The 26,333-nt window shown below is 40.4% G+C and overlaps 1 protein-coding gene across 1 annotated transcript in view; it reads left to right on the forward strand.

Annotated features, from left to right (window-relative positions):
* Nucleotides 1–26,333, forward strand: part of LOC141006245 (transmembrane protein 132C) — a 114,561-nt gene that overhangs the window by 47,302 nt on the left and 40,926 nt on the right. Inside the window, exon 4 of the mRNA XM_073478395.1 lies at nucleotides 22,089–22,278. Within this exon, the coding sequence (XP_073334496.1) occupies nucleotides 22,089–22,278 (190 nt within the window). The remainder of the gene's footprint in view (nucleotides 1–22,088; nucleotides 22,279–26,333) is intronic.

Here is a 26,333-nt window from a genome sequence, read left to right on the forward strand (position 1 = left end):
GTGGTACTTTCACCCAGGATGCCAGCGTCTGAAACCAATGGTCAGTGTTGATTGTTTTGAGGAAGTAGTTATTTAAAGCCAATCCATAATCTTTTAATTAGCCTAACCAAGTACTTTTGGAGCCTTTATTTTGAAAGTGTAACTGTTGCAGTTGCGTATTTATTATTGCTAACTTGACCACAGGATGAGACCATGTTGTTTTCAACAGAACGTGTTCATAAAGTTCACCTCAGACTGGAATACCTCTACAGAACCAGCAGGAAAATAACTTGAATTAAGATCATTTCCACATCAAAGTATGGTTTTATTTAATAACTACTTACATACTGCATGTAGCTTAAGTCATGCTATAGATCCCAACTGATCGTAAGTCAGTTTTATTAATGAGGCCACTGGTATGTTCTTTATTTCTTTCTTCCCTGGTATGTAAAACCAGCCAGCACATTCATGTAATCCAGTGAAACACAAAGAAACAGGCTGCATACTGTGAAGTAGGTAATACTGTAAATATTAACTCTCAAGTCTCGTCTGTGCACACACACACACACACACACACAGACATACGCAAACAAACAAACAAACAAACAAACAAACAAGGGGAACAAATAGAACCCTCCGGCATCTTTTCACCTTCAAAGTCTACAGGATCATGAAACATGCCACCACATTCAATTTGTCTGCTGTTGCTGGAGAGGACCCCCACTGTGAGCGGGTGGGAGTGAGGCATACTCTAAAAGACTGACAAGACAACCGTACAACACCTACACAATGATGCAAGTGTGTAAACCAAAGTTCTCAGGGCTGCCATCTAAAAACAATGCCATGCCTTACATCTGAGTGACAACACAGCAGGATAAATGGAATTAATATTCCAGCCGACAATGTATGCTTTAAGCTGTGCATTTCATCAGGTTTGCAATCATTGCAGCTGTATTTAGAAGTATATTGTAGGGGTTGGGATTTAAAGACAAAATCTTGCAGGGAAGTTGCATGAAAAGTCTACGAGTTCAGCCGGGCCTTTGATGAGGAAAGTCTGCTCAGTGTGCAAGCTCCGGTGTGAAAATAGGTTAAAGATTCAAATTGTTTTCCAACAGTTGGTGAAATCATGTTTTAAGCATCAGTGAAATCGAGGCTTGTCATTCTGTGTTTGCCCCAGCCATCTGCTGAGGGAGGTGACATGAGCCTCTGAGGGTCTTTCTGTGAAACAGAGGAAGCAAGCATCAATGGGAGGGAATGGAAACCCCAAGCTTGTTTTAGACAGAGATGATTAGCATACTCTGCAGTGTGCCAGGGAGAGAAGAAAGACACAATTCCCATATACTCCATAAAGAATCTAGTTAGATGAGATTGCTTCAACTAAGCATTGTTATATCTTCATGGAAGAGTTCATACCAATGCACCACATATCCTTTTCCATTGTTTTGTGAGATTACATGCTGAGATGTACAGGTAGCTGTGCTTTGTAGGTGGGGTGATAAATCAACGGAAAGGCTGGAATACCACAAAATTGTGTAAAGAAATTCATGTTGTCTCAGGTCACCATCAGGTCAAAATGGATTTTTTTTCAATACTTTTTCTTTATGAAATACCACAAAAACTACTGACATGCCCATCACACTCTGTTATACTTTGTGTTGGTGCTAATGTTAATCCATTTCTAATGAGCACATGTTAGCATGCAAGCTAAGCTAACCAGTGATCATGATGGATACCACCTACTAAACATCAGCAGGTTAACATTGTCATTGTGAGCATGTTAGCATGCTGACACTAGCTTTTAGCTAGCATCACTGTGCCAAAATACAGTCTGACAGCTGCTAGCATGGCTATAGACTCTTAAGCTTTGTCTAATATAGACTGTGTAAGTAATGTATTCTTTGTAATGGCCAGCACAGGGTGACTCCACTGGTTGCAAAAAGAAGTCTGATTGTATCTAAGCTTATGAGAAAATGGCCCTACTTCTCACTTGGTTTATTACCTCAGTAAACACTTTCTTAATGATTTATGGTCTTAATTGTTAGTTTCAATTTCATTCACTTCAGTTCATTTTGTAATTTTTGGTCCCATTTAGAGTAAAATAAATGATAAACCAGGGTATGCTTTAGAGCATGGCTGGTGAGCATGTCGAGGCAAGTGCTAGCATAGCGTATCCTCTGGTTCTCAGTCAGAGCCAATCAGGATATCCCCCCCAGCCCCGCCCTCTCTTTCAAGTAGGGTTACACTTCTGGCACCGAAAACTCAAGGTGGTGATAGCTGTAATGCCAAATTCGAGGCTTTAAAGTGGTAGTCCACCAAACAATGGATGACATCACGTGGGAATACACTAATCATCGGTCTAATCGTGGTCACTAATCCATACTGAATACTCATTCCAAGCAGATTTGAGTATGTAGCGTGAAAAAAAAGAAAGAAAAAGATAACATGCTTTTGATGGAAATTATGCTCCCACGATGCATTTCACAAAGGAGATGAAGGAGTGGTTAACAGCTGTAAAAATGTAAACTATCTGTGTATGGTGTATTCTCCCATTAATTACAACCTGACTTAGGTAAGCAGTTTTTTTTTTTTGTATGCCACATACATTTGGGGTTCAGACATAGCCTTAAATGGATATTCTTTGTGAGGGTTGAATAGTCACAAACAGTGTTCTTCAGAACTGGCATGGCATTACACTGTGTTGCTACATGCACTGTTGAGCCTGTTCTCCTCGTTCTAGCTTCATTGAATACTTCAACGTATGGCATCACGTCTCCTGAATCTCCTTTCTCACCTGGGTTGATCAGATGAACAAAAAATCATCAACAGTTTGCAGAAATGTACAATGCCAACATTTATTCTGGCGACTGGACTATTTGTTAATATGATGACAATTACGACCATTTTGCCCGGCACTCGAGGCCTAGACGGCAAACAGTGAAAGGAAAGCATCTTTTTTATTAAGCCAGCTGAAGTGTGCAGCCGATCAGAACAAATACACGGATCAACCAGTACATGGAGGGGTGTCGGTCTCTGTTTTGCATGACCTGTTTAATCACATAGTTTACCTGGTGCCCCCAGGAGTGCGAACAGCCCCCTCTCTGTGCCTCATATGGATGCTGGAAGCGGTGTCGTATCCGTGATCTCATTATGCACGTCTAAGTGGCGCTGAAACAGCATGTACACATTAACTCAATTTGACTGATTGTTCTCATGATATGGTAATAATAGCCTGAGGCCATGTATGAGGTGCAATCTTCCCCTTCTCTCATCACTTCTTCGCCCCATCTCGATGACAGGTTCTCTCACTTCCTCCAACCTTCATATGAAATTCAAGACGGTTATTATTTGGCTCTCCTTGTGGAAATCCTGTCATTAGAAAAAAGCAGAAATTCATCATTCACATATGCATTTATTATCGTGGGCAATAATGTCATCCTTCGCTGGATATGCTGATTATATTCCATACGTTGGCGGTGAGTGTAATTTGAGATTTTGGGTGTAAAATTAGCCTGCAGAGCTGCAGTTTAGGCATAAATACATACACAATAGCTGATTTGAATAAAGTATGTTTTGTTCATTTAGTGCTGACATTTAACTACACCCCATGAGCTGTGAACCCATGCAAATGCACATTGCTGGGTTTGCTGGAGAGTTGTTAGGAGCCAGAGTAATTGACAGAACAATGGTGAGCGAAGATTGAACGAGAAAGGAGCTCGATATTCAGTCCTCTTCACTTTGTGCAGGGGCGAGGTCAGAGGGCCTCGTGCTGTTCTTTCTGATTGCGCCGAGCTTAACTCACATGGCGAATGAACACATACAATCAATGACCGGGCCAAGCAGGACCAGTGGGACTGCATTTACAACCTGAGTTAAATCAAAGGTCCCTTCAGCGCAATCTGAATTCAATGGAAGAACTCTACATGCATCAGCGAGATGCGCGGATGTTAATGACCTGCCTGCCGAGGGTTTCCGTGTGTGCGCACGTGCACCTGCAGTATTTATGTGTATTTGAGTAAGTGGGAAATTAAAGAAAAGGTTGGTTTAGGGCTTTGATGAGCATGCCGGTTTTGATTAGTTCTGTGTTCTAATCTGTCTAATTAATAACGGGTCAAAAGTAGAGTCTCTGAGTACAAATGGACAGAATTACTGTGTGTGTATGTGGGAGAGAGAGAGATGAAAAAATGCTGTAAGAAAGAGATAAGATGTATTTATGCGTGTGGGTGTGTGTGCATGTGTTTTCCTGCGTGTCCTTGAATGTGTGAATGGTCCTTTCAAAGTACACTGTTCCTGATGATGGATAGGGGAGGCGAAGCAATTACCCTCCCAGGTGGTCTAATTTGTATGTTTGTGAACTGCTGTTTTCTTCAATTGGCTTATCACAAGTACAGGTAGCATACAATTTGGGATGAAAAATATTTCAATGCGTTCCGTAATCCTTTTAAGTAATCATCCAGACATCTTATTTTCCTGCGTTTGCCAGCAGGGCCACTAATGCATCAGCAAAATGCTCTCCTCTCGCTGCCTCCCTTATATGAAAAAGGATTTCTACAGCAGTCCAAGACGGGGAAGTATGTGATCGTTAGATGGATCTGCAATATTGATTGTATGTAATTTAATTTGCATGAGTGGCATATGAGTCCTGTGTGTTCCAGGGCCATCCCCCCGCTTCATGCAATCACAAGGGCTCTGTGTAGGAAACAACCTCCAGAGTCTGACAAAATAAAAACACAAGTCATATTTATTCCCTCGAACCTGTCATCATTAATGGAAATCAAAATGGACGCAATGCCACTAATGAGCCATAATTAATTTAATCTCGGGGGAATGATTTATACCACATCCTCCTACTCGGAGATACTGTACGCTCTGCATTCTCCTCCATCTAGCCCTCTCCCTTAACAACTCGAGACATTAATTAGATATTTACTGTGGATTCTATCATATCCTTGACCTGTATGTTATCAGTGAACTAGTATATCTGCCTGTGAAGTGAAACATCCTTGATTAGGCCCTCTGGGACAGGGACTGAATCTGGCCTTGGCTCTGCGGCTAATCGAGGTGAGGCTGCCACAGCCGTGGGTGCATGAAATCAGCTGGAAACCAACAGGAGGTTAACTTCTTTGGTTATCTACTATCTCAGTCTGTTGTGCTTTTTCCTGTGTGTTCAGGGGGCCATGTTTATAAAATGACGCTTAAAATTGAACTGGAAAATCACAGTAAGGTGTTTCAAATGAGCTTCTCTTGTTTATTTGGGTATATATTTATGAATCGAGTATATTAATCATTTTAAATTAAAAGTGAAGCAAAGTCTCCTCCTAACAAAGGACTGCAGGTCCTCAATCTGACTTTTATCAGCGACCAAAGCCAGCGCTGATGGGGAGTTGCCCACAGACGAGTTGGAGATTGGCCATGGAGCCTGGTGGTGTTTGATAAGGCAGGCCTGTTGGCCTTGGGACCCTAGGCTCAGACCCTCTGATCCACTTCATCTTCTAATAAATCATCCGCTGAATCCTTGGCCCTTGTTAATGCTTCAGAGCTCTCTTTGAGGTGTACTTTATACTTGAGGTGCTGCAAGAACTTGTCAAGGGATTTCCAGCACACATACACTCACATCAACTTAAACACACTGTGTGGAGTGTAGAGCTATTTCACTTCACCATGTTAAGGGTTTTTGAGCACCTTTTAAATTGCTATACACATAAAAATGCATCATTATTATTAGTTTTTGGATAATATAATGAATTTTAATTGCACTATGTAGTTTTGGGGAATGTTTTACCAGAAGAGAAAGATCTTCATTGACTGACTTTTTGTTGTGCCTAAACAAACTAAATAAACGAACTCTTTGTTTTCATGACTGAATAAACTGAATAGACAAACTGACCTTAAAGGACAACTCAATTTCATACTTTGTTTATATGTGGCGGACCCTGCCACCTTTCTAGCTTCACACAGTGTTCTGGGGACCTTATTTTCCTCTGAGAACAGCTTGTTTATTAATGGTGCTGGGGGGGATACCCTAGTTGGATCTGACTAAGAACTGAGCCCTCAGGAACAGCGTCGGGCATTGAAACCAATTTCGCATAGTGTCCAAACCATTAAATTACAATGTGATGTGATGCACACCAGCCCAAAAGATGTTTTCCCATACCCTCACAAAATGACTTGATTCACTACCAGAATTCAAGCCATTAAGTCTGATAACATTTGGAAAGTCTAGAAACCTACAGTATTATAATTGTTTCATTCTGATTCAAGTTACCAGAGGGCTAAGCTAGAAGACACTTGGCCGTCTGAAGTCTCTAGTGTGCATGTCCAACGGGTACAATGTGGAAGTAATGTGGAAGATCTGAGTAATTTCACACCCAGGAAGTCAAACTGTTTTGGCTTCATCCACCACTGAGCTAGAAGCAAGCAACAAGAATGAACAGGGCTCTGCCACCGATGTGGTATCAAGATTTCCCTTATTAGACCCATGCTAAGAACCCATGAAAACAACATTGTTGCGACTTGTCAGTAATGGAATTAATCATTGGTTGTAGATTGAAGTAAATGTTAGAATTGGAAATAAGAAACAAAAATTATTACTTATAGCCAAATGGGCATTTTTTATGATAAAAATTAAATGCACTTTGGCTCTGAGATATTATAGATACATTATATATGCATAAAAATAGTGTTCAGAATTCAGCGTTCTTTTCTTGTGGGGGTGTGTGTGAAGCATGTATGTGTAGGTGAGACGTGGTGACAAATCACCAGACTAACGCCTGATGAAGTTGTTTGCTCAACAGTTGTGTTTAACACCAGATGGAGAGAAATTCAGGGGATGACAAAATAAGGGCCTGTGTGCCTCTCCCTCCCTCTCTCATCAAATTCCTCTCTTATCCAGTGGGTGAGGGGGAGAGGCTTCTGTTTACTTGACAGATTAATGAGGCAAGGGAGCAGAAGTAAGGGTTCAGGCCAGCAAGGGGTCATGGCGGGGTCAGCGTTCTTATTAACCCTGTCCAGATACACCAGTCCAATAAACTGAATCCAGGAGCTGTTTGCTTGTTTGTTTAGGCCTGTGTTGGAGCGTGCACATCCACGCGGGTACCTTGGCTGTTTTTATATTAATTTCTACCTCCGAGTGTGCGAGAGAGAGACAGAGAGGATGATTTGTTGGCCGGAAATCATGTTGGTGTCACTGATGAAACAGGATTGGTTCAAGGTAACATACCTTTGCAAAGCCTGCATATAAAGACGTGCATTGCATAGATGATGCATATAAAATCCTGACCACATAAACAAGATTCTGGCATATTTTAAAGAGACAGCGATCCAAACCACAATGCCAAGTATGCAGCCCACTAGTTATTGAATTTTTTATTTCAATCATACACAAAGGACGGAACTAACAAATCTTCCACTAAGGAAAATTGGTGGTCCTGTCTTATTGATTTAGTCTGCCAGAAATGGTGAAACAAATGAAACAAAGGAAGAGACATAAAAGTCTAACACTGGTTATATCAGCATCATAAAATAACCCACAACAGAATAATATGATACCAAAAGAAATGGAGACCTCATTAGAACTTGAGAGAACTTGAGTGGTGAGGAGGGGCTAGAAACACAGGAGGGAGACAATTTGACTACAGCAAAGGCTCTTAGACACAACACTTTGAAATGTGAACATAACAATTAGACTTCTCAGTGTAATTTACTGAGTTCTCCCAAACAAAGAGCTCTTTTCAGCCATTACTCCATTGTGGTTGTTATGATGAAGTAATAATGTTATAATTGCAGTTTCAAGAAACATACCCATGTTTCAAAGTGTTTTTAGCTTCAGGGGTCCTCTTGGTCTCCTCTAGGACAGCTGAGAATGTGCTTTTGGCAACAAAGGTTTAAAGGATAAATTCACCCAAAAAATGAAAATTCAGTCGTTATCTACTTACCCTCATGCCTTCATGCCTGCAGAAAGCCGGGTTAAGTTTCTTGGTCCAGTTTCTGGAGCTTCACAGCAAAACATCATTGCAGCATACTCCTACGCCATGACTGTCAATTCATCATTCAATCGATAAATGCATAAATGCATTATTAATTTTTCACCTTTACTTATCTAGGGTATATATAGATTTTTTTTATCAGTATCATACACCAATATAAATACAATTCTTGCCATGTAAATGAACAAACATTCCCATTTAACCTCACACAAATTTACATCTAAATAGCAAGTCACACATGCAGCATGTTTAGCTAAAATAACTAACAGTATCTGTGTGCCGTCAAGCCTCAAAGCAATACACTGCCACTTTCAATAATGAAAATAAGAGTTCCTCAGAACACTACTCCCCACAGCCACTTCATTAACATGATCGCCAGAGGGTTTATTACATTACCATGTAACTAGCAGTGATTTATTAACACTGATCATTGTATTGTCAAGTATATTCATACTTGTGCATAAATTAATCCTGCATTGTGCACTCCAGTGTAGTGGACCTCTGATTTTTGAGTGTGTTGAACACGTGTCCACATAAGGACTGTAAAAAGACACGGATATGGTGTCTGTGAGATCGGCCATGTGTTTCAGAAGGCACGTGCTGCAATCGGTGTTTGCGGCACCACTCACTGCAACTTGCCAATTTGAAGACAGAAAATCTTAATTTGAGTTGCTACATTCGGAGAGAGCTGAAAAAAAAAAAAACAAACGTGACAACACAATCGCCAGAATAAATGTTGGAAATGTATGTTTCTGCAACCCACAGATATGTTGCAACTTTAATTTGCTGTTTTTGTGACAATGCTGTGCTTATGATCTGGTTAGGTTTAGACACCAAAACCACTTGGTTAAGATTAACAAAGATCATGCTTGCCGCAAAAAAGGCTGTAGATGTCCCGAGGTCTGGTCAAAAATATAATTTTTTTGTCACTTCAAACACAGCTGGAAATTGTCCTGCGGTCTCCTTAAAAAATACCCAGGGGTGTCACGCTTACAACTGTTGACACGTCAGGTCATAAACATGTAATGTGGGATGACACGTGTTGTAGACACATCAATATGGCACATAGGCAGGTGCCTGGTGACTAGGCTGAACATGAGAGACCTCTAAAATGCAATTTTATATAATTTCACGCAAAAAAATGTAAAATTGCTGCCAAGAATTCACAACAACTGCAGCACAGTCAAGGTCACGCTTAGACGCCCACAGCTGGAGGCCACCAGAGGATCTGCATCTCATTGGCACCAACATCCAGTTCATGTTTGCTGCCACATGTCAGCTTGTCTGATTTGGCTAGCTCCTCCTCAATCATCCTCAGTCAGTGTTTCACCATTACACCTCCCATAAATGTTCTAGACTGGCAGAACGGAAAAGAAGGTTCATGACTCTCATGGGAATCAGTAGAACGCTTCATACCTCCTGTAGTGAGCTCTTAGTTGAGGTTGACCCGAGCTTTAAGGCATTAATAGGAAGTTGAAAGTTGTTCAGTCTCTTAGGTTGTCCCTAAAGGAGGTCAAGAAGTTGTTCGTCTATTCAAAACACATAAAAAGATGTACACTTTATTGCCCTGCTAAAAGTCAAGAACGTCAGTATGAGCCAGAGTAAAAAATATGTTTATTAGTCTTTTAAATGCTATGTTTGCCTTCTTTCAAATCTATCTGCAGAAGTCCAACTGAGAGTAGAAGAAGAAAGACGAGTGCAATGGGGACGGCAGGGGGTGATTACATGGCAAATTTCCTCTGTTCCCACAACGTTGCAGCACATTGAGAGACAGATGCGAACAAAAAAAATAAAAAATAAGAAGGGGAAATAAATGAAGCTAGGGGGAGTGGTAACCCAAAAGCAAGAAAGAGAGATGAAAAGACACAAGTATGAAAAAAAAACACCAGCAAGCGCGATCAAAGAGATACCTCTCAGGCCGTAACATCAAAATCTAAATCATGAGCTCCAACAGGCAACTGAGAGGCAAATAATAAAAAAAGACAACTTAATCTAATTCCTTGTCATCTGTGTGTATATGTGCGAGTAACAAGGGAAAGAAGAAGTGTCATTTCTGGTGGAGAGTTTAATCTCCAAGGCGGAGATTAGCCAGTCACACTGAGTTGATCTTATTGTCCAGGATAAGAGGATGAGCACCACAGCCCTCTGGAGAATTTTACTAACACTCCCAAAGCTCACAGAAATCAATAAGGGGATAGAGGACGGTGCTTATACAATGACTGATTGTGTTGCATTGTTTCCGCTGGCTTAAGCATGGCTCGCAACCACCTGATGGTCATCGAGAGCAGCTTCATGGCCGACATTTGAAGAGGTGATGGTGGTGCTGGGTGGCTCTCGAGCTCAGATGCCTTTATTTTGGAGGAATTTGCTAATTTTCCAGAGAGAATGGAAGACAGACGTTTCTGCAAATTGAATTTTTGCGAGGACATCACTCACCCCAACGGATTCTTTTATTTCAGTGTAGGTATTGGACCTTAAAAACATTTTCTTTCTGATACAAACTAGCTGTGGTGTTCTCTGTTTGCAGTTTCAAATGCAGACCTTAACAGTGCATCAGTGTGCCAAGGCAGCACATTCATCTATACATTATAAATGCATGTGAGAGGCAACAATGCATGGAAGATGTGGAGGAAAGATGTGTAGAGTGAACACACAGAGAAAAGGAAGTTGATGCAGTTGGGGTTGCGAGATGTGGCTGAATGGAAACCCTGGATCAAGCCATGGAGGGAGATCATGAAGGGTCAGGCGGACACTCTGACCTTGAGTTCACACGTCTCAACATGAGGAATGCATTATTGTAACCACTGAAACGCTCAACATTTCATTAACATTTCCTTGTTGAAAATTACAACTCCCTCCAAGCATTCCGGGTGCACGGCATTGAAAATTCACAAAAACATTTGTTTGCCTCCTCCGTATACTTCTGAACCCTCAGCAGTGCAGTGTCCTTGCATAGATAAACGACACAAGGTCACAGACACCAGGATTCATTTTAAGGCAAGCTTATTCTTTGACACATATCTCTATTCCATTTACTAGCATTATACAATTACCGTAGTCTACAAATACATCCTAGTTGCTGCCAGTGTTGCAGACCACTTTAATTAAGTGGCGTTCCATTGTACGTTTTTCTAGTTGGAGGTTGGAAATTTTCACGTTACGAGTTGACTGGAATTAGGCACAGCTTTGGAGTAAATGTTATGTCAGGATGCTAACATGCTCACAACAACAATGCAGATTTTAACCCTCTTTTGAGGTGACATGACTTGACATTTTTATATACTTTTATTTATCTTAAAAAAAACACTGCTATCATAAAATATCAACTCTAGACACCGACTTTTTGAGAAACCTATTTTTCAGAGGTGCGGAGATATTGTAAAAAACACAATAAATGTGTGTCCAAGACTTTTGACAACACGGGGAGGGACATGTTAATAGTGCTCCTCCTCATTCTGCTGCGCTGTCACTGCCCTTTCTGTGTTTGTGGAGTCAAATTGGGCAGGATGGTTTTGTCAAATGCAGCCCTCTCCACCTCAAAGAAGCCTGTGTTATGATTGCGAGGCTCATGTCTGTGCGGGAGACCACAGAGAAAGATGTTTTTAAAAGTCTCTGTGTGTTCAGCTCAAGCTTCTATCTGAATCTCTTTAGTTTCTCTCCTGCGTCCCTGTTTGTACTTTCACTTTTTATCTGCTGTATTTTTCTGTTTCATCATGTTCTGCTGTTTCAAGAAACCCCACATTTCCTGATATTGCTGCTTCACACTGTAGATAAAGCTTTTGAGTAACTGAAAAAGGGGTCTTTTACTGTGAAGCACTTATGGGAAATTAGCAGAGCTTTGTTACCTGCTATTCTTTGATAGTAGCGCAGGAGGGAAAAGTTTGTACAGCTGCTCCGCTGACCACTATCCAAGACGAGCATGCCATCAGTTAAAGGTGCACTGTTAAGTTTCTGGAAGTGAAAAATCTTCATCTATTACTTTTCATGCTTAAACAAACTAAATAATCAAACTGTCTTTGTTTTCATGACTGAATAAAACTGAATAAACACAATTTCGTACTGTTTTGCTTTGTTTATATGTGGCGGACCCTGCCACCTTTCTAGCTTCAAACAGTGTTCTGGGGACCTTATTTTCCTCCGAGAACAGCTTGTTTATTCAGTTAAGGAAAAAGTAAACATTTCTGAGTTTGTATTATTACCTTATTAATAATGTAAATATTACCTTTCTGAGTTTCTGAACTTCTTTTCCAAAACTACGTAGTGCCCCTTTAAAGACACACCTTCAAGGAGGCAGCCCTGTAGTGGAAATGCAATAGCGGCTCTGCTGGGCTGACGTGCACTGTCCCGTCATGAATTCTGTAGGTGTTTAGTCATTTTTAACCAAAGTATTGGACACATTCTGACCTGGTGATGACCTTACAGGGAAAGTTATTGGGCCACTAAAGTTATCACAGTTCATCCTGAGGCAAACATGAATGGCTGTACCGAATGTTGTGCCAATCCATCCAGTAGAATTCAAGATGTTTCAAATAATACATACAGGGGATCACCATATATCTGTACAAAATGTCAAACTGGCCAACAGACAAATCCGCACTGCTCGTGTGTTTTAAAAATGTTAATCATCCCTGGGTTGCCAGCAGCAGATTGTAAGGAAAGCAAATTAAACGTGTTGACAGTGAACATCTTGCAGATACATTCAGCATTAACATCATACGCTGGCTGAGAACACATGCTGTACATTCAGTATAAACGCTGTTATGTTGTTAAAATATACAATGTGAAGCCTGTATGTTTCGTTGCATATAAACAGAGATATTTATGAGAATGTTTGTGAAATGCCTCAGCGTTTGATGGGGAGGCTTTTTTGCCATTTCTGTTTGAGGTTTACATTTTGACGAGGCAGTTGAAACACTCCCTTGATATGTTGTTTTTTTTTTAGATCAATTTACACACATTTTCAGGCACCCTGTTCATATGTGATAAGCAGTGCGTTTTGAAAAACAGTATGTTCGAGGAAAAAATGTACGCCTTTTTCCAGACACATGCTGTGGAGACTGAATTGAAATGAAGGAGTTTAAATACTACTACTTTAATTATTGATTTACAGTACATGCAATACATTAAACTTTAACTTCTGCTTTAACATCGTACTTCTGGTCACGATCCGAATGAGATTGAATTCCTAATAGGTGAGCTCACCATAGAGTTTTTGCACCATGTTAACGTCTCCAATTTTCTGTGTCTTCTCGGCTGCGTTTGGCCTCCGATTGGCTTTTCCTGCGATATGGTGCAGAGTGGCGACGCCGCGTCGTGATTGGCTGATGCGTGGAGCCACATCTGTTTCATGCAGGAAGCCCGAATCCTCTCATTTCACACACCGTTTGAGAAGAATATAGGGAAAATGTGGCACAGGGAAAGAAAGAAAATAAAACGGTAGGCAGTTGAGAGAGGCAGGATGCAGCAGCGACAGAAAAAAAGGGGGGGTTATTTTAGAAAAAATCGAAGAAGAGACAGAGCAAAAAGACAATTTGGGCGAAGGACTGCAATGTTTTTCTTTCAGTTTTTACCCTCTGCCCCGACACCCCCTCTGCACTCCGCAGGCCTACTGTCAACGCATAGTAATCTGTACTGACAAGGACAAGGCTGACGTCGTGGGTCTGATAGATCCTGGGGGAAATCTTTAGCATACATAAATTGGTTATTTTACGTTTCATCTGCTTCTTGACATGGGTTCATTTTATGATCTCTTTCATTATCTGTCTGTCATGTGTCAATGTTTATTGCTCCATAAACACATCCATTCCACACAGATGAAACGGGCACCACTGGATGGAAAAGCTGCCAGTCTCGCAGACAGCACTAGGCTAGGATGACAGTGCAAGTGTGAATTTATAACTAACATCTGTGACGTGGCTCACTCAAATCAAATCAAATCAAATCAAATCAATTTTATTTATATAGCCCAAAATCACAATCACATTGCCTCAATGGGCTTTACAATCTGTACAGTGAACGACATCCTCTGTCCTTAGACCCTCGATTCAAGTGAGGAAAAACCTGGCTTTTCATGAAAAATCAATCACGATCTTTCACACAAATTTTTACACTTTTTGTTATATTTTACTACCTTTTTACCTGCCCCTGCCCCTCAACGTCCTGAGTCCGCCACTGCTCCCAAGCCTCGCAGGGCCTCCTAATGGCGCTGCTGTCTGAATAACTCGCCTGTAACTACCTTCTACAAACTATCGCGTTCAACCAATCTCAGGTCTGCTGTTCACCGGTGCAGTAGAAAAGGAGTGTCGGAGGGGGGGGCAAGTTTGGCTTGTTTCAATAGGATCTCATTAGCATCGTCAGGAGGAAGAGACAGATATTAGACCTGAGATGGTGGAACTCATTAGAGAGGAGCCTGGACTCTCCAGGGGGACATGCACACACACAAAATATGGTTCCTGCTAAACCAGAGCCCAATTTATTAATCATGATATTCTAATGACCCCTAACTACACCCGGCTAAATGACCTCATTACACACACACTTGGGTTGGCTTCCACTGAACTTCAGCCGTCAGAGGTGGTCTCCACTATTAATGTGCACTGACCTTCATGAATACACTCTAGTCAGCAGCAGATGGAGCTCCTGTTGACACCAGGTTTCATTCATCGTGATATCATCCGATTTCCCCTCGAGGTCTTTGAACCAATTAGAATGAAAACATATTTCTGTTTGGAGAGACATCCGGACTCAGAGAACAGAAAACACTCACAGCCACACACAGCTGGAGAGTAAGTGAACTACGAATAATTAAAACAGCTGCAAGAGCAAATCATCCGTGTCACCACATAGAGAACGGGGGAATCCGTCTGACCCTGCTGAATGAGAGCTCCTTTTAAAGGAACAGCTCAACAAATTTCAGAGGTGTGCTTATTGAGTTTCATGCCAAGAGTAAGATGTATGGAGCTAAAACCAAGAGTCAATTAGCCGTGTTTACGTAAAGGCTGGGAACAGCTATCTGAAGTGCAAGAGTACAAGGGGGATCCAGACATTATCTACTCCCCCCATGCTGATGTAAAGTCAGGTGAAGTCTCGTAGCTCCAAAACATTTATGGAGCGTTGCAGCATTCTCCTAAACAACTGAAGTAGATGGGGACTTGTTTTAAAAGGTTAAAAAAAATAACAGATAAAGCAAAACAAATTAAAAATAAAATAGAATGACTCTATACAGCTTGTCCAGCATACGTCAAGTCTCTGGAATCCTCGAGATCCTAAATTGATTTGAAAAAACTTTATTTACACTCTTGAAATGCTTGTGCACCCACTTTAGACGGGTTGCACGCTAACACTCTCAGTTTAGCAGCTACAGTGAAGATTTAGTTTAAAAAGGGTGTAAATTACATCTTTTCAAGTCAATTTGGTATCTTGGGGCTTCCTGAAACTTGAATCACGCTAAACATTTTTTAGTCCCCATCTACTTCAGTTGTTCAAGAGAATGCTGCAACGCTGTTTTGCTGTGAAGCTCCAGAAATGTTTTGTAGACTATGAAACTTGGGTGAAGATTTTGACTACATTTTCATTTTGAAAGTGAACTTATCCTTTAAGGCCATTAACTAAACTAGATAAATAAATAATTTTGCTTATTGGTGCATTCATAACAACCTGACTTAAACACGGCAGACAGTACCTGAGTGTAAAAGTTCAAGCACCACCACTGAGTTGCTACAAATGAGTGCCGAGTGGCAAGAGAGAGACTGAAAGCCATGCTGCGAGTCTTGTTCATTATCATGGTCTACAGCAAGCATAACTGGCTGAAAAGAGATCATGTGAAAAGGGATGCATGTAGACAGACAAATGAACCATATTTTTCTATCCTACAACTAATTTTTAAATGGTCAAAGTAACGTCCAAATTGTCCCTGTAAGATTGAGATGAGAACAGCTCCGAATAGATCTTTATGAGCAACCTTGTAAACTGTCCATTAACACTGATTAGCTTCATTTTTTCATTCCAAACATGAATAAATAACCAACAGAAAGAAGCGCTCACTTAAGATGATCACATTTCCAGACGGAGCTGTTGCACACTGCAAAGTCTTAACAAAAGGTGTGTAGTAAATTCCCTGGAGTCTAACCAGATGAAGCTCTGCCAACTGAAGCATTGTTCCAATATAAAATGATTGACTGACACCGTGCAGGACTTCTGCTTCTTCCTCCGTGTTCAAACCCTCAAATAATTGCTAATTAAATTTTAACACGTTAGCACTAAGATTTGGCCGACACAGGAGAGATCAAAGCAGGAGATGGATCTTTATGTGAAGACAGATGGCCGGCAGGAGTTGCTCATCCCGCGCACTGTCACACCTACTTTGTTGAATTACTGCTGGTCTCACATGTCAGGATTCAATTATGGCAGAAGCAACTGTGCATACTGTTGTCCATACAGTTTCTCCATCTGTTTGTACTTTCACGGTGCCAGCAGGTCTGCACCGAAAAGTAAACTTGTTAAAGGAAAAAAAATAGTGGTGAAACAGAAAATTAATCAGTTAATCTCTTAAATCTGAAAGCCATTCACAGATCTGAGCCTTTTGGATTTTCTGCTTTTGTCTGTTCGACATTACTGTAAACTATATTTCCCTGGGTAATTTGACTGTTTTTATGGACAGAACAAGCAGTTTGAAGATGTCACCATGGGTTCGAGGATACTGAAGATGATAAGGAAATAAAGAGTTTTGACTTTTTTTTTTTTTTTTTACTCTTTTAACTCAGAATTCTGAGAAAAAAAAGTCAGAAACTTGAGCTAAAAGTCAGAATTTTGAGAGAAAAAACTCAGTCAGAACTCAAGTTTTATTTTTATCTACAGCGGCCCGAATCCTCTTAGGCTTTTTGAACTCCTGAATTCTGAGTTTAAAGTCAGAAAGTGGCCCTAATCCTCTTAATAATGAATTAATAATGACAAAAACCATCTTGCTGTGAAGTCATAACAAAAACAACCATTTCTGGCAGAAAATATCAAGATTGCCAGGAGCCGACCATAACAGCAGAGATTCCAGATGGAGAGCGAGTTATATACAATATAAAAGAAAATGTCTTCAGCTACTGCAACTAGGCCAGGAATCACTGGTATGCGTCTTAACACATCTTTCTTGGAATGCACTCTCACGCAGATGTCCTCTCCTCTTGTTCGTCTGCAGCACACACATGGAGCACTGTGAGTGCAGGGGGTCACAGGCATCCTCTCCACAGCACATCAAACAAACAAATTCTCATTGGCAGGAGAACCCCACCACAGAAATCTGACCACACAAAATATGCAGTCATGGCCAATCTTTTTCAGCCAGCGAGTTTATTTATACCATGTCCTCACACTGGCTTAGAAACGATTCGGACTTGTCGCCCATGGAGTAAATCCTGTGGTCTTCTGGCTCCCGTAATGGACGGAATTATATCCACTTTTACCTGAAAGGCGCTTAATCTAAGTGTATATAAACACATACTGTACAAACACACGCAACCTATCTCAGCCCCCCTGCATCTATTGTTGGACTCGCTGTTGAGTCGCTGTGTTGAAATAGATTCAGGTCTTTGATGTACCATTGTTGTCAGTGCTAACCAAATCACTGCTGTGCATGAAAGGAACCCCCTCGAGTCTCCGAAAGAGACAGCAGACTTTTTCTTCCACTACCTCTTCTCAGAGCCACATATCCACAGTGTTAAGAGTGAAAAAGAAGAAAACATGGCTGCATGTTTAGCGGGGCTTTTGTGTTCCTTAGCTCCACTTTTATTTTGCTGTTTTCGAACAAAAGGAATTTCTTTCTTGTCATTGTCTTTTTTTTTTCTTTCCTCTGCGTCTTTTACGCTCACAGCCCCTTTGTTACTACAACAGTGTGTTTGAAATGTATCTTACAGAATTGAAAGCGCTCACGTATTCCCGTCTGAGTGGCTTCTTTTGCCTTGTTCCGTTTGTGCTTTCACACACGACAATAGGACTGACAAATGGTGATACCTCAAAAGCCTCCTCAAAATGACATGACCGATTTTCCACCTCATTTCACCGCAACAAACTGCAATACCGGGGCACTGTCACCGCTCGCTCTTTGAGTGGCACACTCAGTTCTGTGATCCCAGTAGACATTTTGCTTTAACCCTGCTTCAGCTCTGTGCTTTGTCTCCCCTCCTGCTCTCATCCCCCGTCCACGAGCCAGAGAAGAAGGAGGAGAAGTGATAGTAGCCAGTGAGTGTATTGAATTGTATGGTAATCCTGCTGAGAAAAGGGCACACGGTGCAGTTATGATTCTAATGAGACATGGAGGAAGCAGGGCTGACCTCTCCAACCAGCAGGCTGCAGACATTCATCATCCCAAACACACGCTGGTTGAAAGGAGGGGGTGAGGGTGAGGGAGAACGAACTGCCCTCTGTTGGGAGCGGTGCAACACTGCAGGAGAGTCGGAGGATTAAGTTAAAGAGGAGGGAGGAGAGGACATGAAGCAAACAGAGCAAAGACACAATAATAAAGACAACAGAGTAAGAGACAGCTTGAATAAAGGATGAAGCGGAGTTGTATTGTTGTGTTCAGCACAAAAACCCTGATTGTTTGCAGCTTCATTGCAATGCACGACTGTCTGTTGCAGATAATTGATTTGGCTGTAATTGTACACCATAAGCGCAAAACCACATAATCACTGCAGTCACTACCCCTGAGCCCAGCATGTTGTCGGCGAGCGGAGGATGTCCCACTGCGGCTGTCTGAGACAGAAACCTGGAAAAGAGACTGATGGATGGACTCGAGCTGCAGCGAGAGACTGATACTCACAGTCCACAGCCGCACATACAACTAAAAGTAGGGATTTCTAGCAAATCTGCTACAGAGCCACCACCTACAGTAAGGGATGTTCGCTCTCAGTAGTTGCTCGGTTTTGCTTTTGATGCGTAACTTTGATGAGATGGAAACAGATTTCAAAGAGCGAAAAACAAGCTTAGAAATTTCCGAGCGGCGCCTCACATTAAAGGATGGTTAAAGAAATGCAAGCACCGTGTTTCTAATTTTGCAGTCATGTTGGGGTTTTTTTTTTTTTCTTGGTTATGTCATCACAACTCATTTTGCGGTATTATTATGAATGTTTTCATGAATCCCCTCGCAGTTCTTTCCCAGCAATGCAAATTAGGATAGCATGATATATGTTGCAATATGGAAAAAATACGAGAATAGCTGTGTTTGGAAGTAATTAATCAGTGTAGAATGACTGGGGTGAGTTGTAGGGGAGCGCATTTTATCAAACAACCAAAGTAGACCCTGCTTTGTTTGATTCATCAGTAAAGAATGCTTGTGATTGGTGGTTCGCTGTGAATGCCGTGCCTGCATGTTACTCACAATCACCGGATTCCAATGTATCCAAGAGCCCTTAAACCGGAAATCAAATGAGATAGCATGATCTCAAACGCGTCGTTGTAGCACGACGCGTTTGAGATCATTTGCCTTGCTTGACATTGCACATCCAGTGATGTGACTACTGAGCATGCACACATTGTGATTTTGATGCTGTAACAATGAATCATGCTGCGCTAATGTTAATATAGATCTGTTTATCATTTTGATTTTGATCAGCTGAATCATTTGGAGTGCAGGCATGGTTTTGTGGTCTTTTCAAAGGTTGTAGTCTGAATTGTTTCCCCCAAACAGTCAGAAGCTCTGACTGTAGTTCTGTATTTTGATGTCATTGATGTATCCGAGTTTGAACACATTGTCTTTATTTATTTTTTTCTGAATTTGTTAATGCAAAACTAAGCCAGCAGATGACCTGTCACTGCCCCTGTTAGCTGGAAAGCACAGTGGATCCACATCATATAGTCTTATATGGTCCAAGTTCAAATGAATAGCAGTATCTCTGAAAATGAATGCTTAACACAAGTTAACACAGCACAAGAAAAATCCAGGCGCTTGACAAATGCCATTTTGTGACGTCAAAATACCCCCTCCTGAGAGTAACAGGAGCAAAAACTCACTATAGGTCTTTATTTGCTTATTTACACAAACTTTATGCACATAAAAACGTTAAAAACAAGTGCTTAGGTGGAAAATCAGCTACTACAACTTGCAAATTGCATAAAATGTAGCAAATTTGCATAATTTCCAAGCTTAAACATATGTGTAAAGAAGAATTCTGAATACTGAATACTGAAGAACAGCTGCGTACTCTAGTTTTAACAAACATTATTCAAACAGGAACATATATCGCATTTGTTGGGGACTATTTTTAGCTGTGGATTACTACGCAGTTGGCTCCTTTCTGAGCAATTAAGGCAGGGTGGTGTAGTCCATGCAGCATCATCTGAAAGTAAACTAGATTTGACAGATTTGTTAAAAATAATAACTTTTAACCTCATTAACTTCCACCATCCTTATCCTTTAGTGTAAGTTGAAAAATACAAACAAATGTTTTCATTCGTCACACATATTGTAGGCACGCCTCCTCACACCAAAGCACCTTAAATGCTGTTGTGCTTATAACACAGTACACTAGACTTACTATATTTATCTTTTGATAGTGTGTGTTGGGTCAATTCCGAACATGGTATTGAAAATTGATAGTTTTCAAGGTATTGTATCAAAGTTAGAAATGTCATTATCGCGACAACACCAGCAAGAAGTGTTGTTCAAGTGTTTTACACCAGGTGGATTTTCCACAATGTGAAAAATATCACCACCGACCGTGCTGCACTACACCTCAGTCTACCTGTATAATTCCTCTGTGTTCAAACAGAATTGTATTCCAACAGCTCCTCACTGGTGTTTTGAAAAATATTAAGTATAGTTCAGAACACTACCATCAGCTTTTCCGCCTGAACCAGGATTGCTATTCAAGCTCTTTTCGTCCACACTTATTTTAGGCTCCCAAAACTGTTCTCCCTCAGACTTCTCTACCAGAGTGGATCCTTAAATCTGCACTTTGAAGTGAGGCGAGCGTCTGAAGTGCGAACACATGAGGGGGAGTTGGGGGAGTTTTAAATACAGGCTTGGCCAAAATATGTTCAAGGAAAACCTTGGATCTTACCCCCCCCCACCAGCACCCCCCTTCCTCATGCTCAATTTGGGCTCTCTCCAGCCTTGTTTTAATTGTGTGACAAGCAAACAACAAACACACTGCTCAGGACCGACATACATTCAAAAAGAGCCTCAGACACATACTGCCTCCATGAATATGTTAATTCAGCTTTTTGTGGGACACTTTCTAGTTTCCCAAGTGTGAATTATATTCCTATAAGACAGCACGTACAGTATATCTGTGGGCTCTTACTGGAAAAGGTGTCGCATCAAGTTCTGACTGTGACAGAGAACACCTGGCGCAGAGGCAGCAGCTTGATCAAAGCTAGCACTCAGCAAATGAAATAAGTTTGGAGGATTTTGTTTCGCATTCATTGTTTTTTTTTCTGCTTTGTTTGCATCTCCATCAGCTGAGAGGAAATTATTCGCCGGCTCGGGCAATCTCTGCTCCAAGAGAAGCTCCGTATTGCAATGAGGAAGAATAAATTGCTTTTTTTTTTTTTTTTGCCAACATTGTGTTTCAGTGCAGATGTGAGAATGAATTTCAATAGCGCCGCGATTAGTTTCGTATGAGATTGTGAGATTAAGGATACCTTGCTTACATTTTGGGAAAAGATAGCGTATCCGTACGCATCATCTGCTTCCATGATGTTTGTGTTACGTGTTTTCTTTGCGCCTGATTAGAATGTGCAATTAATTCTCAGTTGCTGTTTATCAGTCCCTCTAACACCAAACGCTCCTGTTAATGGATGATAAAGACCAATGTCTGCTCTGTATTAGCTCACATCCCAATCTTCTTCCCTGTCTCTGCTCCATTTTTTCCTCAACCCTTTCCACCCTCTCTTCATTTACAGTCTCACTGACTCTCGTGTTCGCATTATTCCCTGGTCTTGTTTGGCTTTTTCCTTCTTCCTTTACCTCATTTATTTCCCTGCTACTCCCTCATCCCTTTTGACTCCCACCTTATTTCCGTCTTGTTATCCTCTCCAATTGCCACCTATCTGTCTCTGCCTCTCCCTCCCCCCTCCCCCGTTTCCTGCCCTCCTCTTTTATCTAAATCCACTCCTGACACACATCTTCTCTCCTTGCAGAGTGGAGGCAGCAGGCTACCAGCGAGTGCTGCAGGTGGACCTGGAGGTGAACGGGCTAATGGTGATTCAGGGAGGGAGGGAGGTGACATGGCAGGTGGAGTATCCGCTCACCAGAACCCTGACCAGCGAGGTGCCGACCATCATCCGCCTGGCGCCGCAGGACCTTGGGGGCATTGTCCCTCTAGCTATGGTGAGGAGTGGGGGGAGGGGGGAGCTGTGGAAGTTGGATGCTAGTTTGCGTGCAGATATGCGGGAGTCTTAAAGTGTTGATATCAATCATTAAAGCACTCAAAAGTCTGTATTAATGCAGGATTACACCACCGAGAATGTGGTTTTCAAGATACTGAGCAAGTCATCTTTCCATATCAGCATGCAGAAGCAATATTGCACCAGTGGTCCATCTGTTCGAATTCTAACTCAACAACAGGCATTTTAACATAAACTTCAACCTTTTCGGGTCCGCCAGAGACCAATTAGAAAGGAAAGAATGGGAAACTTAACCTGACAATACAAGCACAAGTCATTTTGTTTTTCAAATAAAAAAGTACTAATACCAAACTAAAAAAGCACTCCATTAAAAGTCAGTGATCATATTAATTAAGTAGAAGTATGGAAGTTTATTAGGTAAATGTATTTAAAGTATTAAAGGGGAAAATAGCTCCCCTGACTGACATAGTGCTCATAGTCATCATTTATTCATCATATCTCGTGCATTAATGTGAAAGCAGCAATTTACTGTCGTATTTAGCTGAGATGCAACAAATTTTACAGTTTTTATAGCAATAGGACTGCAACTAATGAGTATTTTCATTTTGGATTAATCTCCTGATTATTTTCTCAATTCACTGATTGATTGTTTGCAATTCACAGTGCTTTGTTTGTAAAAATAAAATGTTCCAAGCAGTGGAAAAAATGCATTTCAGCATGAAAATGGTTTAAACAATTATTCAAAGACTGACTGACAAATTAATTCATTGATTCAGCTGTACTTGTATTTATCATCAGGTAGTTTAATCTGTAACAAAGCATCTTTTTAAATTTGTATCTTACTTTTTATTCACTAAAGCTGTCAAATAATGTAATGGAGTATAGTACAATATTTCCCTTTGAATTGTAGTGAGATATAAAGTGGAGAATGAGTTTCACTGGAGTGGAAAATTAAACATTTAATTAAAAGTACCTCAAATTCGTACAAATGTACAGTACTACAGTACTACAGTACACTTGTTGTGTACAGGACACAACTAACTCTGGTGTCGAAATAAAAAATGATTTAAGGAAATAAATAGATGGCTCAATGAATAAATAAATAAATGAATACATGAATTTGCCATTCAATACAACTGAAAATAAATGAAGGTATTAATTAATTTATAAAAATGTGACATAAATTGATTGACAGCCCCCTCCTTTGCATAATGAGGCAAAGACGTATAAAAAAGTAAAAAGAAGTACAAGAATAAATAAGTTTGTGGGGGAGAATGTAAGGGAAAAATGTTAAAATGAATAAATTTAATGAGAAAGTAAATAAGTAGTTGAATTAATACAAAGGCAAATAAATACAGTGGCAAATTAAAGCAGAAATATCGGTTTATATCACATTGAATAAATTAGTAAATGCCAACATTTAGTTACAGTTTTATTTTTTGGTGCATTTAATGACACATTTATTTATTTATACATCGTATATTTATTTATTTTATATATATTTATTTTCCTATTATTTACTTATTTTTTTATTTTGGCAGTTTCAATCCTCCATACCAGGTTCTGAGAGGACCTTTTTAGTCAGTCCAGCCAGTAGAAGTATTTGCTGTCCTTCGTTCCTTTGGCTCCATTTAAGCACACCGGTTTAAAAATGTAAAATGACAAATTAGAGTGCTTAACTAAAGTTCCAGCTGAGTATTCGAGGTCCTTGTGGGGGGGAAATGTGTAGTGGCCATTTGAACACAAAGTGCACCAGGAAAATGATCCTAAAAGCATCTGAGGGTTTTTATGGCCAAACACTGGGATGCTCTTGACTGGCTGAGTTAGTCAGCTGTCCTAAATCCAACCGAGCGTGTTTTTCACTCGATGAAGACGAGACTGAGGGCTAAAAGCAAAAAACAAAGCATCACCAGAGAAGACACCAATGTCTTCTGATGTCTAGCAGTCACAGGCTTCACAACTCATTGATGTGAATGTGAAAACCCTCAAATTGAAGCAGAGACTCACTCGTTTCATGTCAAACCCAGTGTGTTACTGGAGTACTGAGCCGACACATTAAGAAATCTGTCCTGATACTTTCTAACTACAGAACTGTCAAAGCAATAGAAAGCAGGGGGGAAAATGAGTTAAACCACAGATTAAAATACAACACCCACATTACGTCCTATATTGCCAAGAATGATAGTATGGCTGTTACTATGCTGTTTTTTGTTTTTTTCCCACCTGTTGGAGTGCAAATACTAAAAACATTAATCCAAGGAGTAAAAAAGTACCTCAAATTCGTACGAATGTACAGTACTACAGTACACTAGTTGTGTACAGGACACAACTAACTCTGGTGTCGAAATCAAAAATGATTTAAGGAAATAAACAGATGGCTCAATGAATAAATAAATAAATAAATAAATTTGCCATTCAATACAACTGAAAATAAATGTGCAAATACTAAAAACATTAATCCAAGGAGTAAAAAAAGATGTTGAACAATCACAGTGTTTTCCAGAAATGTCTACTGAAGTTAGCATGCTAACCAGCTAGTCCTGGCCCATCCTGGTCCAAAGCTCCTGAGCTAGCTAGCGGTGTAAACACTAGCTGCACGGCTAACTGAGCTAACTAGTTAAGGCAGCTACTGTAAGCAGCAGTTAGCAGTTACTCTGATGATATGCTGCAGGAATTTGACAGGTGGCCAACTCTTAGATATTGCACCTTAGAGCGTATTATGAACAGACTGCTATTATACTGCATATTTGATACCGGTCACATAAGACTTACAATGGAAAAGATTGTGACAAGGACAAGTGATTGATTGATTGATAAATAAATAAATACATGAATACATAATAGCATAAATTATCATTATCAATTTGTCCCTTACAGAAGCCAAACTCAAGTGTTTTTCACACAAAGCTTGTCCTTTTTAATTGCCAGTAATCTGGTTAATACAGCTCTCAGACTGTGCAGACTGAGAAGTTAATTGAGTTTGGGTTTAGAAAGTCCAAACATGGATGAATTGGCAAGTGGCTTCAGATTGCTAATTGTGTTATTATAATGACTGTGTAAATTGTTTTTTTCCAAAATGAAAGGAATTCGGTATGCTGCAAAGAGATAAGAATAGTTTTAATTTTCCTCATTGATAATGGCCACGTAGAAAATCAAATGCCTTGGAGCACTCCATAAACTTTCATTAAGGCAATTTGGTGAGGCAGCAGTTCACTGTTGATTTATGGTTTCTGGCCAGCAGAGTAGCCTTGAGACTCTATATAGACTATATATTTCTCAACTTTTAATGTCTTTGTAAAAGTGAACAACTTCCTTTGTCAATGATGGAATTGCTTTTTTACTTAATAATTAGAGAAACCAAGAATTGTGTGCCTCTCACAAGAGAGTGATAGTTCAAAGAGAAAAGTCTTGTCTGACTGTTGAGACCCATCATCTGGGGGGTTGTGTTGGTTAACATGCAGTTCAGTGCCATCTGAAATACATTGAAGTTTCATCTGAAATGAATTGGGAGCCCACGAAGGAGTACAGGAGTCTTTTGATGTGGGAAGATTCTGCATTGTGAAAAATGAATTGCATTCATTCAACGATGGAGAATTTAAATTTAACTTTTGCCTTGAAGTTTGTCCAACTCTTCAGTTAACTTTCTCCAAGTAAGATTCATGTATTCAATTTTTTTAAACTTGATTTTTTTTCCCTTTTATTCTTTGTGACTTTTGGCCAAGAAAAAGTAACTTTGCTTTCTTCCTTGTGAAGTGAAAGTATCTTATAATCTTGGAAATGTATGCCAATTAGCATATTTCTAATTAGGTAATGCGTCATTTGCATATTAAATACTAACATAAGTCCAAAGTCCCTGCCAATTGAAGCTCCTCTCTCCCACAGAAAACACTGTTTCTAAAACGCCTCGTGAGTAGTCCTGCCTATAATTCAGTGACTTTTTGACATCACACTACATCACCATGTCACACATTTGCATAATTAATGCCTCGTGGCTAGTTAGCACAGCTGCTCTGTTGTTGTCAGTGGTGCTGGGTCAGG

The sequence above is a fragment of the Pagrus major genome, chromosome 12 (assembly GCF_040436345.1).
Source record: "Pagrus major chromosome 12, Pma_NU_1.0".
Lineage (NCBI taxonomy): Eukaryota > Metazoa > Chordata > Actinopteri > Spariformes > Sparidae > Pagrus > Pagrus major.